This window comes from Echeneis naucrates, chromosome 18 (genome assembly GCF_900963305.1).
Source record: "Echeneis naucrates chromosome 18, fEcheNa1.1, whole genome shotgun sequence".
Taxonomy (NCBI): domain Eukaryota; kingdom Metazoa; phylum Chordata; class Actinopteri; order Carangiformes; family Echeneidae; genus Echeneis; species Echeneis naucrates.
The window spans coordinates 14275696-14290965 of NC_042528.1; the positions used below are offsets into that span (position 1 = coordinate 14275696).

The 15270-nt window shown below is 41.5% G+C and overlaps 1 protein-coding gene across 1 annotated transcript; it reads right to left on the bottom strand.

The window, feature by feature from the left end:
* Positions 1 to 8148: 8148 nt before the first annotated feature.
* Positions 8149 to 9255, bottom strand: LOC115059312 (somatostatin receptor type 1-like). The gene has a single exon (XM_029526967.1). The coding sequence runs from the start codon at positions 9253 to 9255 to the stop codon at positions 8149 to 8151; it is 1107 nt and encodes a 368-aa protein (XP_029382827.1).
* Positions 9256 to 15270: the final 6015 nt, after the last annotated feature.

Genomic DNA, 15270 nt, shown 5'->3' on the forward strand with positions numbered 1-15270 from the left:
GCAAAGATGGCACATATGTGTCTGTGTCTATAAAAGGTGCCGGGGACCTCACAGCTCATATGGACACATAAACTTAAAAAGGCAGTGCAAGGTGAGAGTAGTTCAGCAAAGTTGAATGACTTCTTTGTGAAACGTTGATTTTTCTAACACAGAAGAGACATTATTTCTATCTTTATTTTATTCCAGCGATTTTACATTTATTTTACATTTTTTAAGAAGCCAATTGAGTAAGTCAGATGAAGTCCAGCAACAGGTGGAAAAGGATATTTACAACACAGAGGTGGAGGAGGAGGTTATAAGAAGGGATGCAGCTGATACTGAGGTAAATAGGCCAGTCAGAGAAATATGGAGCAGAAAACTAAAGTTTAATGGCCTAGGGAAAATAATAGCAAAGAATGAGAGACAGTCAACAGGGACTTGTCAATAACTGAGTTTTGAGTTTTCAGACCAGAGTCTGTTCTGTATGCTCTCTCTCCTGAATGCAGAGGGGAAGATTTTCTTTATTGTAGTTGCACAGAGATTAGCTAGTTATTTAGAAAGGAATAGCTTAATAGATACTTCAATACAAAAGGCAGGATTACCAGGTTTCACAGAGTGTTTAGAGCACACTAGCATTATTTGACACCAGATTTAGGCAGCTAAGAGTGAGATTAGATACTTGCATGTGATATTCTTGGATTTGGGTTTGGGTCATTGCCACATAGCCTTACTTGAGTTTGAGTTTGAGTGTCTTTATTGTCATTGTACATAAGCACAACAAAATGTTTTTATACGCCCATTAGCCTTCATACAACTACATCAGTTAATCACAATTATCACTGGTTGAACGTAATAATGGCACACATCAGAATTTATATAACAGCACATATACATTTGATTGTGTATGTACACTAAACTTTGAACAGCCCGTCCTCTGAATAGAGGCCTTATGAGTGTGAGCAGTTTCAACATGCGTCGTGCCAAGTCGAGCTTGGAGAGGGGTAGGAGGCGGTCGGCTGCAGCCTCTGTCGAGCACTGCCAACCAGCCACCTACCACCCAGTGGTGAGGGCAGAAGCAGGATGGGGGTGGGGGGGAGCAGTAACATGAGGGAGGGGGAGGGAAGTGGGGGCAGGATGGGGGGTGGCTACGTGCGTTCGTGTCCATGTCCATGTGTGCGGGTGGTTGGTATCAGTCTGTTTGTCTGTGTGTGTGTAAGACCCGAGTGACCTTGCAGGCAACATCAGAATGTAGGGGGGGTCGAGTGAAAGGGAGCAGATTTGCGTCTCCAAAGCAGATGGATTTCTCCTGGAGGATAAACAATGGGGCAGATGTCCTTCAGAGCTGATATGAATCGCCATGTTTTGGTTTAGCAGAGGAGTACAGATTCCAATGCTTTCTGTCCATTCCAATTAATGTAGTAATCCATATTTTCTTCTGCAACAACTTCTTCACAAAGCGGTCAAGTTAGCAGATGTTTTTCCATTTTGCATTTCAGATCAACAATTAACACAGTCAGTTGTGGCACCGCTTTGCCTGCCATTCCCTTCATTAATTATGATGGGCAGATGTGGAGATCCAGATTTTGTGGCAGCCATCGTCTCAACTGAGAAGAAGGCGTCCTCCAACCATGAATCCAAATAAGTAGAGGTCCTCATTATTCTCTACGGAGATTGGCAAGCATGTTACATGCCAGTTTTCACAGGAACTGAGGACATAGCCCGCTGGGTAGGTTCCGTCCAGGCAAGCAGGCTTCCGCGATCCTGATTTTTAATTTTTTTTGTCAAGATCACAGTGTCAATAATACTGAGAGATCAGTTGATCAATTCCATGTTGAAGTTTGCCATTTGGAGGATTCACAGCCGAGTTGAGATAGGGCTTGTCAACGTTGAGACAAAGACAGAGACAAGACAAGATAGAGAGAAGAGAAGTAGTGCGGCTGCCCTTGCCAAAGTCCAAGCTCTGGAGTAGTTGTTAATTTTGTAAGAGCATATTTCCAGGATATCAGACTATGCTTAAGTACAGCAGGCTTTACACCAGGTTGGCAGAGGCTAGAAATAGGTATTGTGGCAGGATGTACAATTCATCCATTAGCATTCACAATGGTAATGGACTTAATTATTAGAGCTTCTAGGTGGGTTGTAGGTGGAGAGAGACGGCAGGATGGGATGCGCCTTACACCAATTAGGGCCTAACTACAACGCGCCATGTATGAAAAGAAGACTTGAGAGACTTAATAAAACGTAGTGGGTTCCTATGAAAATCAAAACCTAGTAAGTCTAGAAGTATCTCAATAAGCAGAGGGAGATTAAGTGATCGAAAGTTTGTAATAGATGAACAGGAAATTCCAATAATTAGGGAAAAACCAGGAAAGAGGTAGGTGGTACAAGGCAGATTTGCATGACGGAGAACAGGTAGCGCAGTTTCAGAAGGATGTTGCTGAGTGACTGGATAGAATAGACAAATAAGGACTTCCAGGAAAGTTGAAGCTGTGGTGATTGCAGTTTGGATTATTTCCCAGGTTGATGTGGCCACTGTCATATACGAGATTCCAATATCTGCTGCAGAGAAAATGGAAAGACAAGTAAGCTTTTACATTAGGAAGTGGCTAGGTGTTCCAAGATGTTTAAGCACTGTGGCACTGTATGGGAAAGGCATACTTCAGCTCCCAGTATCTAGTCTAGTGGAGGAGTTTAAATGTACTAAGGTTATTACAGAGCTCCTGTTATCTGTTAAAGATGTGGTAGTTAGTAAGGTGGTTCCAAACCCAACCAAGGGGAGAAATTTGAATCCAAGAATGGCAGTGCAGGAAGCAAAAGCAACTCTTAGGCATACAGAGATTGTGGGTAATGTACAAATAAGCCAGGGAGACTTGGGGCTTGGCCGAGGCAAACCGGTGTGGAGTAGAGCAGGTCCCAAAGAGAAGAGGAAACTAGTTGTGGAGCAGGTACGTAAACAGGAGGAAATATCAAGGACTGTGAGGGCAGTGGCTCAGGCTAAGCAGGGACAGTGGTATGGAGCAAAGTAGTATTAGATTTTTGATAGGGGCAACATATGATTGATTGCCAACTCCCCAGAAACTAAAACTCTGGGTAAATGGAGACCCGCTATGTTCGTTGTGTTCAGGTACTGCAACTCTAAAGCACATCTTGTCAGGTTGTACGGTTAGTATGTCGGACGGTATACGTGGCGACATAACCAGGTTTTAGAAAGCTTAGCTGCAGGCATTGAAGATATACGGAGGCAGGCAAATTTAGGAGGGTCTAAGACAAAGAGAGTGGCAATTCAGTTTATTCAAGAAGGAGGGAAAGGTAATAAGATAACAAGGAGGCAAGGCCGCTTAGAGGATGCTAGTGACTGGGAGATGCAGGTTTGATTTAGGAGGAAAGCTTGTTGTTCCCCAGGAAATAACCTGTACACAACTAAGGCCTGATATAATTTTGCAGTAAGATCCAGTCAGTGGATTTGGGTTAGAAGAAGTAATAGTAGCTGGGGGCCCAGCAGGGGAAGCTTTTAAGAAAGACAGACTCTTGGGAGAAGCAGAGGAAGAAATCCAGGAATAGGAAGTGTATTTAAGTGGAGGGTGTGGCCTGTTTGAGCCTCTTTGAGACCATGTGGTTAGTCCAGGTGAGTTGGTCTGTATTGGTCTGATTTTGACTTTTGCTCTCTCTCTGATTATAGGACTGTTGAGATAAATTTGTTTGCTGAATCTGCTAGTGTAGCTTGTCCTCCACCTCCTGCACCCTCTATACTTCCATGCCCCCTACTGAAACCAGGGCCTGTATCCCATCCCTACTCTTATCTCCACCTCTTCTATTTCTCCCCCCTACCTGAACCAGGGTCTGTATCCCCACCCCGCTTTCACTGGTGCAGTTGGTGAGAGGTCAGAGTAGGTGACGGTAGTGGTGTTTGAGATGGTTGTCTTGATGTGAGGAGTGGTGATGGCTGGCATTAGGGGGGTGACTCAGGGATGCCAGTGATCACTGTCTAGCCTCCTGAAGGTGTTGTAGGACTAACTAGATGAAACACCGGTGAAAGATAGAATTTATACTGGACAATTAACTATTCCAATTATGTAACAACAGTGCCACCTGAATGACGGACCACCAGAACCGATGGCATATTGCCTTAGCAGCGTAATCTATGTGCTTGTTTGTTGCCTATAACTGTTCTGTAGTCAAGACATGTTTGAAAATGTTCTTTTCTTGGTTCATTTGGTTGTGTGTTGTAAAGTGAAAAAGATAAAACCATGTCCACCGAAGTAACCACAACAAGCAGAGAAACGGTACTTATCAAAACGATAAATTTCTCTTTGCTTTATTTATAACTTCAAACTTGGATGAATGAAAAGCATAGCTTCAAATCTAAACATCACCCTCGCTATGACCTGAAGCTAACAGGAGAAATTTGATTGGACCAAACTTGCACCGACAACCAGACCACGCCCATGGGTCAGCCCCCAAATAAAAGTAGTCAAAATGAAATTTGGAGCTCCCCAGTGGAGTTCTGGGGAAGTTCTGAAGAGGAGAGCTTCCCCAGGACGAAGCAATAACAACAACAACAGAAAAAGAAACTCAGAGGTCAGAATTTAGCCACTAAATTACAACGGCTAAGTTCCAACTTGAAGCTAAGGCTGCTTGCGACTAGAACAAGTTTGACTGCACGGCAGTCAGCTGCCAGCGTCTCGAGTTGTCATGGTAACCAGGGCAGCGTTTGCTGCGCACGCAGCACCAGTCTGTTTTCAGAAAAGAGAAGAACAATTTTGACATTAGATTAATAACCAAGGCAATCGCACAGAAGACAACACTGCCGCTGAAGAAGGACGAGCCAGACCGACAGCCACTTCAGCCGAGGACCAGTCTAGCTTGGGAGACCACAACGAAGGACCTTGATGAGGCCGCTCTCACCGGACATATCATCTGCCCATTTTGTGGCCAGCTGCCACTCAAAGTAAGATTGCATTTATCTGCTCCCCCAGCTGGCTGTTATGAGTGGTGGATATTAGACAATGCTGACCCAAATTTTAGTTTAAGATCTCTCCTTCTTCAGATAAATCCTTGTATTTGACAAACAACCTTCCGTTCATTCGCCCAAGTTCTCAAGTTAGTCACCAGCTGCTTGATTATTATTGTTATATCATGTCATTCCATTTACATACCCGAGCTCCCCTGTTTCATTTAGTTTCTGCTTTGATCTGCACCTGCATATAATGAGCATGTTTTGATTTATCCCTTACTAATTAATAAAAACACCAAAAAATGTAAGCCATTGTTTCACTCCTTCCTTCAGTAACTTTTTTTTAAGTCAATCCACAGTAAAGAACATCCCTTTCAGATTGAGACTTGATAAGGGGCAATACTATACACAATCCTAGGCATAACAAAATATTGTGAAGCGGAAACAGAGCTGACGACCAGGGCTAAGGTCACTGCAGCTGTCAAACAGTTCTGCAGTGGCAGCACGCTGGGACTGGATGACATCCGACCCAAGTTTCTCAAGGCCTTTAATGTTGTAGGCCTGCCTTGGGTGACATACTTCTGCAACATTGCAAAGACACTGGAAATAGTGCCTCTAGAACAGGAGTTTGGGGCGGTGGGTCCCCTTTCAAGAACAGGAATTGTGTTCTAACAATACCATGTTCACACTCCTTAGCCTTCCTGGGATAGTCTACGTGTCGTGGAAATTCTCTGTAGGTGAAGAATGAAATAGAGAGCTTCTGTCGGCCGACACGTGTTTTATTTCTTTGCAAAGAAAGGTCCCTCAAACATGCCAGTGGTTCGGGATGCAGGAAGAGACAATGAACAAAGGGGAAGACCTACATTTATATTCTAGGGGAAAAGGGTCCACCTTTGGGGTGTGTTTTCGCACCTCCACCTTCAGGAGTCAGGGTTCTGGCCCCCTGAGGTGTGGAGTTGGGCAGTACAATTTAAAATACAAAGGGGTGAGAAAGCAGGGGTTTGAGCATCTCAACTGGTGTGGATGCAAATAACTTGATTTTAAAATTACAATTGAGAGTGTTTCACAGAGACCTTAAAATTACATTCACATACGCCAGGGAGCTGGAAAGGCAAGTCCATATGTTATTTGAAGCCCAGATTCAAAAGGAACTGTGCGGTCTTCAGGCCGGATGTGGAACGATGCATCATCTTTATACCCCCACGAAGGAGCTAGAGGGGGCGTGGAGCCATGGTTTGTCTGCTCAGTGTACATGTACTTTGTAAATCAGGCTTAGGACAGTGTGCCTAGAGGTAACCTGTGGGATGTTTTCTGGGATGCAGGGAGGGGCATTGCTATAGGCCATTCAATCACTGTGTTGCTGGACTCAGAGTTGGTTTGCACTACTGGCAATAAGACAGACCCATCCCCGGGCTTGGGTTGGACTCCAACAAGGCTGCAACTTCTGTTCAAAATCTTTATGCACAGAACTTCCCAGAGATTGACAGACAGTCTACAGTGATATGGGTGCTATACCATTCTGTTGTGGTGAAGAGGGAGCTGTGTCATAGATCTTTAACACAAACAGCCAATATGGGCTTCCTCCGTCTAGCTGCCAGGCTCACCCTTAGTGATTTTTACATCAGGCAGGAGATCAGACTAGAGGTGCTGTTTCTTAACATTGAAATGAGACAGTTAAGGTGGTTCCGGCATCTGGTGGAAATGGTTGGTGAGACAAGTGGCTGGGCTTACCTCCTAAGACGAGTGCCCCCATGACCCATGTTGGATAACCTGACAAAGACGAGACCAAACCAGATATCAATGATTTGGTCTTCTGAAATCTGATCTGAGTAATATATACTTTTGAATGTGGCATATAGAAATATAATTTCACATAGGCACATATACACAGATTACACTTAATATTACAACCAAAGAACATTATTTAAATTCCCTTGGCTCAAACAGCCCTGACCTGTGGAGGCATGGACTCCACTAGAACTCTGAATGTGAGCTGTGATATCTAGACAGTGTGTCCAACAAAACAAACTGCTGAGTTTAACAATTTTCTGCTGAGAAAACAACAAAAAAAAAAATGATTTTTGTCCACATTTAAAAAAGATGATTCATTTTCTTCAGAAAGAACAATAAAACATGATCTAAAATTCTTTGAAAAAAAGTAGAGTGCATCATGAAGTGGTTCCCAGTCAGCCAAGAGACTCTCAACCTGAACATAGAGTGAAACCATATGTCAAATTGTTATTTTCAACCTTTGTAATTTTCAAACTCAGATAAAACTAAAATTTAAACAGATCTACCAACAAATGACATCCCACACCCCCAAAAACAACAAAAACAACAAACAAACCAAAAAAAAAACCAAACAATTTTCCATCACTCGTTAGCCTTTTGATTATTTGTCTTTTAAATAGCTAACTTTTCTTATGTTCAAAACTTAAATGTTTACTGTCCATCATAAAAAAACGTCATATCAATAACAAAAATGGCAATTCCCTAACAGTTTTAAATATAACTTAGTATTGTGCAATTCTACACAAGTCTACATAAAATAAACAGAGTCACTTATATTTGAAAGTTTGACAAATTTGATCAGCATGTGTTAAAATGCCTGATTTCTACAGCAAGGTGTGATGGAAAGTGCTTTTATTTAACATAATGCATTGAAGCTATATGTTATATTCAGTCCGTTATTGTTTGTTCTGTACATAAATGAAATCTGTACGTTTGCAAAGTAAATAGTAAAAATTATTTTGTATGCAGATGATGCACCCTCATTTTTGTTTCTTAAGAATTTCAAATATCTGGATTCTGTTGAATAAAAAATTAGCAAAATTTATTTGAGTTTATCTAAAGTAATTATGGGTTATTATTAAATAAATCTCAAATAAAACTCAGATTTAAAAATTTTTAAATATTTGGAGGGGATAACATCATATCATGATGATAAATCATACAGCAAACGATAGGAACATTATCTCAAAGCCAACAGCAGTAGTAACATAACAACAGAGACCAAACCATCTTTTTTAAACAATGATTAAATAGGAAGCAAATTAGAAGCGACTGGACATGGCAGTGGTGAAAGTGATGTACTAATACACATTTCTGCTGTTCGGCACTTTATTGGAATCAGAAAAGTTACTCCAAGATGGGATTTCATATTTGCTCTGAGTATAGGTTGTGGATACTTCTTTGGGTCCTACCCTGATTGAATATCACACTGTAGTCGTGCGGGAGGTGTATGTTCCATTGCGAAATACCATCTCAGAAGCCATATAGTCCTTGGGAAAATCCAGAGGGGTGCATGTCGCATGTCTCTTCAACGCTATGGCACAATAATCTACCTGTTCAGAATCCAGTCCTGACTCCAGCCAGCGGAAACATACAATGCGCTGGAATGAACGACGGAAGTTATCAGACACAAAGCCATAGAGGATGGGGTTGGCACCACTATTGGCGTAGCTGAGGATGACAAACAGCTGAGTTATAATGGGATCTGGGGGCTTGTGGAAAACGCTGACCAGCTGCACAATATAGAAGGGCATCCAACAGAGGACGAACACTGCCACAACCAGAAGAACCATGCGCGTGATCTTCTTCTCTGAGCGTCGCCGTTGAAGCCAGCCAGCCTTTAGCCCCACTGCTCTCATCCTGGCCACCATGAGACAATAGCACAGACAGATAGCTCCAACTGGGAGTAGAAACCCCAAAAGGAAGGTATAGACCACAAATGCTTCTGACCAGACAGCCTCAGGCCACAAGAAGTTACAGTCCACACCACCATCCTGTGCTGGTACAGTGTCTGCAAAAATAATGATCGGCAGGATAACTATTAGTGACAGTCCCCACACACAGACATTGACTACTTTGGCCACAGTGGGTCTGCGGTAGCGGGCAGCCTTGATAGGATGAACCACTGCTATGTACCGATCCACGCTCAGCACAGTCAGGCAGAAGATTGATGTAAACATATTGATACCATCCACACTCAGTACCAACCTACACATCAGGGACCCAAAGGGCCAGTGGCGAATGGCAGCTGATGTGGCCAGGAAGGGAACACTCAACATGAACAACTCATCTGCAATGGCCAAGTTGAGGATATAAATGTTAGTAGCTGTTTTCATTTTGGCATACTTTAGAATCACATAGATTACCATGGAATTGCCAGTGAGACCTATGCAGCAGACGAGAGCGTAGATGGAGGGGATAATGACTTTGCTAGCATCTGGCTCCTGGTAGTAGTCCTCATAATCTAGACTTGTGTTATAGGGCAAACCCGTTGGATAGGACCCATAGTCCAGGCTCTGATTGAGGTCCATTGTCACTTTTAGTGATCTTTAATTTCAGAAATACTAGATTGCAGACCTATTAAAATCTGTAAATTGTCACTAGAGGTGGACCTTCTTAACAGACAAAACCAGCAGCTGCTTTGGACCAGCGGCTGTCAGGGGCAACCAAGAACTGTCAAACTCCAGAGCAATATCCCTTCCCCTTAAAGAGATTATTTGTGGTCTTTATGCATAATATGGCTCATTCATGATCATATTTAAGTTATTTACTTATTTATTTAGGCTTGTATTGTTCTTTATCATGAATTGTTTCAAAATGTAGATGTTTTTGCATTTTAGTGAAAATCTGTCTAATGCCAACAGTTAGAATGAAATTTTGCTTCATTTGAGTCAGATTATTTAACACATTATTCTGATGAATGTTGATTGGAGCATCCCCTGGCAAGGGCCACCCTGGACTCTAGAAACTTTGTCAGTTACAGAAGCCATTTTAACAATGACTAAACTGGACATAATGTCACAAGTTAATACTCTGTTGTCCTTTGATTTCTATAACAATTCACAGAATAAAGAAATATATTTATATCACTTAAATATTCATGACTGGAATAGGGTTAGAGATAAGTTGTGCATATAGTTTTGGCCATACTTTTACTGTTTCTGTTTTAAACAAGGTTGTGCACTGGTTACGCTGAAAGCACCTACTGTGCGGCTTGATATGAATGATTCTTCGCATTATGCACTAATGATTAAATCTGGCATTGATATAGTTCACATTAAAAGAGGGTTGGACCACCTCACTCCTCCAGCTGGTGAAATTATTTAAGTGTCTGAGTTTAACAGCTGTTTCTTCTGGCATGTGGGACCGTGCTGTGTCTTTGAAGGAGTCTCATTGTAGCAAAGTCCATCAAGGTCACAAAATTCCTTTAGATGTTTCTCCTCAGGATAAATATGATGCTGCTGCTGTCTGTGACCTGAATAATGACAGCCTGTGGGGAAACAAAGAAAAGTCATTTAGTTTGCTTCTGACTGACACCAAGCACCACATCAAATACAGTAGGTCACAGCTCAGAGGATCTGTCACTGATGCACAACGCTTTACACAAACCTGAGAAGATTTCAGTTATTTGGGTATTTACCCAGAAGGTAAGCATTTACCTTTGGGTGAATACTTATTAAACATCAGTTCCCACAGACCCTGGCTCTCAGGGCACACGCAGAATGTCTCTGTGTGTTATTTCACAATTCTCTGCAGCAGCACTGATGAATAGAAGGTCATTAGTGATGATTGATTGGCCTTGTCTTAAGAGTGTGGTAAATAGGCATGCACAGTAAGCATGAGCAGACCATCTCTCTTTGGACTTCTTCCTGGATGTGAATGTGTCTCATTCATTTATGAGTCTGAACTTCAAATATTTGTCAAATTACAACCTTATGCCAAGGTGTATGATTGAGATTGGGAAGACATCAGTGGTTATGTCCTGAATGTGTGATTATGCCTATGTCCATAGGTCCATAAAGTTTTGTACCGTGGACAGTCAAACTGTGGAAAACGTGAGGCAGCCATGTTTGTTTGATTTTTGGCAAGCATTTTTTCAGACATAAGAAGACTTAAGATCAGAGAAAGAGCACAAATTAGTTGATATTTTGAATCTGCTAATCAGCATATGATGTGATGTAGAGAGTGCTGGCAGGTGCTTCATAACCATTTTCAGTTTTTCAGTTAGGACTGAAGACAGAGGTGTGGTAGACCACAATGGTCACACTAAAATGACTATTTGGTCTATGGAGGAGTTTCACTTTGACTAGCTGTGCTGGCCCTCATCATTGCATTGCAGAGGGCTACTCTTGTAGTATAATGATCTGAACAGTTTACATGTCACATACTAATCCTCTATTTTAGCTGAGCTCAAGCTGAATGCAGAAAACATCATCTTCATCATCGTCTCCACCTTCCAATGTTAAATGCTTGAACGCTGGGAGCTTATTCAAATATTTGAGTGAACTGCTGGAACTGGCTTTAGGATAACTTCTCCTCACACAGGAGGATGATGAGGTGACTGATTACACACCTCAGATGGATTCATATTTATGACTAAATAAAAGTTGCGGTGACCCCCAAACTTCTACACTCTCTTCTTTATGTTTGCACAGTTTGTGAATTGTATTCAACACTGAGGGAAGGGTGTAGTGAAGATAACAACCTGTGCATCTGTGAATTGCTGTTTCCAAATCACAGCCAACACATGCAGCTCAGTTAGAAGGTATCTATTATAATTAGCTTCAATCATCATTTTATGTAATGCCATGTGCCAATGTGTCTCAAATTCATGCTTTAAAGTAGATGTCTCTCGAGTTGAAAAGGAAGTGGAGGTCCAGCAACCTAGAAGAATGAGACCATGACCATCAAACAAAGGGAGGCCTACAACCATGCTATGCTTCCTTTTGGCAATATTAAAGAGCACAACATCAATTTTCATTGCTACACAGATGGCATGCACCTTCGAGAAGCATTATTTCAATCATGCTGATATTTACTAAAGCACATTTAGTGGCACCAGGCATTAACCCTCTTTGCAACTGTATGTTTACTTGTATTCTCTCTCCTCCTGCTCTCATTCTCTCTCTAACCCTATCTCTCTTTCCTTGCATCCTCTCTTGTCTTTCTCCCCCCTCTGTCTATCTCTCAGTTTTTTCTATGAACCCCCAATCAGTGAAGCCAGCTCCATCCATCCTAAATCTGGTTCTGTCTGAGGTTTCCCTTGAAGGAAGTGTTTCTCTCCACTGTAACCAACTACTTGCTCATGCAGGGATTTGTTGGGTGTTTTTAAATAATTTTATAAAAAGTTTGGACCTGCTCTAACTTCTATATACTGAATCATCAAGGCCTCAGGATTGCTGCAGGCGAGATTAGAAGACTTTTTTCCCCACTCTTTTAAGTGCTCACTATGTTTCTTCCTGGGTTCCAAGAGAACACAAAAATTATTTTAAGACCAATCTTTGGAATCAGCTGGAGGAGAGAAGGACCTAAATGTGTTCTCAGATGTCATGGTCATGTCATGCTCCCCTTTCTATAACTGCTCTGTAAGATTTGATCAGCTGTAAACACGGTCACATGTAAACAAATAATCAGCTATACTGCCTGGCACCTGGGGGCCTCTCAAACTAGCTGACCATCAATTATTGTCTCAAAGATGAAGGAATGGAGAGAAGCTAAACTTACTGTTTTGGACCTTTGTGGCTTCAGGTTTATTGACATGTCTTGTTTGACTCACAAATTTAAGTCATTGCTGAAAATATCAAATATATCAAATATATTTCCCCTGTGGAGTCTCCTGAGCAGCAGTTACCACAGTGTCCTGTCTTTCAAAGATTTTATAAAAAGACTGCGATGACATGCTGGCCACTCACCAGAATCACAGTAACTGGCAAATGTAATCTGCATTTTGGACCCTGCTCCACTCTGAGTTTGAGCCTAATAGGGACAGTCTTGTCATACTGCTTCGGCACAAGTGATCAAATGCAACCCGTAAAGAATGACACCCTGAACCAAGATACAGTTAATGACCTTTTCCTAAGCCCAACCAAATCATGACAAACAATACTTGTTCCTCTGTATCTGTAGTGTCCAGGCCTTCTTGAAATGAGTAGAGAATGAATGCGACTGCTGCATCAATCTCCAGGAAATGAGTTATAATACAAACTTACAACAGCTGTTTAAAACATTTGTAACTGCAAAATAAACAAATAAAATTAAGTTAAGTCATATTAATTTAAAAATAATAAATACAATATATCAGCATCTTTACTTCTGGAGCACTATTAATAAAACACTTTAACCTCTTTCTTGTCACATTTGGCTTTTTACCTGTTCTGTGGAACTGTAATTGGGATAAATAAAGTATCTATCTATCTATCTATCTATCTAGGTGACAATGGGGGGTCACAATTACAGAAAATGCACCTGCTTCTAATTTTTTTCTTTCTGTTGCTGAATATTTCTGGACTCCTGCTGCAGCCCTGGATAGATGGACATAGATATGGAAGTGATACCTTTATCAAATTGAATGTTTGTGAGTCTGTGAATACAAGTGATATTAACTGATTGAAATACACTGAGTGCAGTCGTAGTGAGATGACACATGGATCTGCTGCACCTCCTGCATCTGCTTTTCCTCAGTCTGCCTGCAGTCAGAGCAGCAGCAGCTTCTCTGTGATGCCATTACCTGCTCTCACATAGCTCCCATAGGCATGTCTGCTATGTCCTGTCCCTCCAAAATATATTGGAAGGACTGGCTGCAGTGTCACAACCCTATGACTGCGTGGGAACAGGCAACATGACGAAGGTAGGAAAAAAATCAATCAGCTGCTGCAGAGAAGAGGCTATTCCTGGCCATTTAATCAAACAGACCTGTTGGATTATGTGACAGGTGTGTGAAGCTGTGACCTTTACGTTCAGGGAGGTGACAACTTTACTGTTGTCCAGATAATGAAGTACCACTTTACACACACCTGACATCTGAGCAGAGGCTGATTTGTAGTGCCATAGTTTTATCATGTGTAATTTTTTTTTGCCTCATCCTTCTACACAGGTGTGCTCTGGGCACTTAAATGGCTCTTAAAATGTTAGAGTAATGTAATTGTTGAAATCACACAAACCTGATTACTTTTAAAGGCTTTTAAGCTTCCTTTCTGTTGCTATGCAGGAAAAATTTACAGAAAATTACATATCCAGATGGAGTCACCAACATGTCGCCTTTAGAGACTGTAATGAATCATTACTACATTTATTTTATCATTTAAATGACATACATGGAAGCCATTTCTCCACAGTACTGTACAATGGAGTGTAAACTCTATTAACATAGATGTAGGGCACAAGAGCTATTCTATCTTGAAAGCAATTACAACAGATTTGAATATGAACAAATACTAAATGAAAGGTGATACATGATTGAGCAGCTCTGACTGTCTGTGTAGCATGATGAAAATGAAGGGTGAAAAATAACTGCAGTAAAATCAGGTGAAAGAAACAGGAAGCGTCTGAAGCTGAAAAACGACAGCAGGGCATGTATGAATAACTTACCATCTCCACAGCTGCTTCAATGCTCCTGTTCTCCTAGCCTCATGGTGTGGCGGTGAAAATGGCCAGTGTATCTACTCCTCGTTCAGAAGGCGAGTGTTGTGTTGTCTCTGCTGAGCTCTGTGTATCCACTGATCTGCCTCTCTCCTCCTCACAGCCTGTTTGCTCTCTCACTCGTGTCTCTTTCTGTATCTCTCTCACTCTGATTTACCTCCCACCTCTTCATGTTTTATCTGAAAATGGTTGTTAAATGGTTAGGTTGCTGTGTGAAAGAACAGATGCTGATAAATAATGCAGAGGCAGATTTCAGACCGCAGTGGAGTGAGAGGAAATATGAATGTGAATTTGTAGACAAATAAAAACGGGTGCCTCTCATCTTCAGAGTATACAGCTGAGTGAAAACAGTCCTCATCCTGCAATGTTAAATCCCCCACTGGATCTTCAAAACCTCCATAATTATTTTAACATGTTTACCTCCAAAAATCCTTCAAAAATATGGCCTGAGCATTGGGTCTAGCTTTAGCTTACATACCGTTCACAGAAGTTCACACCTCCTCTGATAATTCTCAGGCTCATCAACATTTGTTTTACTACAAGGCTGGCAGTTTTTGTCAGACACCATCACCACTTTATGGGTCCCCTGAGACCAAGGCCAAATATCTAGTCATAAATAAAATAAGTGTGATTTAGCTATTAGATTTGCTTATTGTAGTATCATCTGATAAATCACAATATTCTTTGGAGGAAGAGAGGACGCTGGCATTGCCTGTTCGCCACTTCTCCCATCAAGCTGGTACTGCTGCAATAGTTACAACACAAAACTATTGTTGCCATTATCTTTGTGAGCTGTTAATGATGCATCAGTAAACCCATTGGATTGTTGAGTTAGGTGTATGGATCTTACCAACTCAAATGACTTCACTATCCAAGTACAAGTGTCAGAAGCTAATAGTAGTAATATC

Excerpts from the sequence above, each read along its gene's own strand:
- LOC115059312 (XM_029526967.1), bottom strand. The coding sequence starts at position 9,255 with ATGGACCTCAATCAGAGCCTGGACTATGGGTCCTATCCAACGGGTTTG.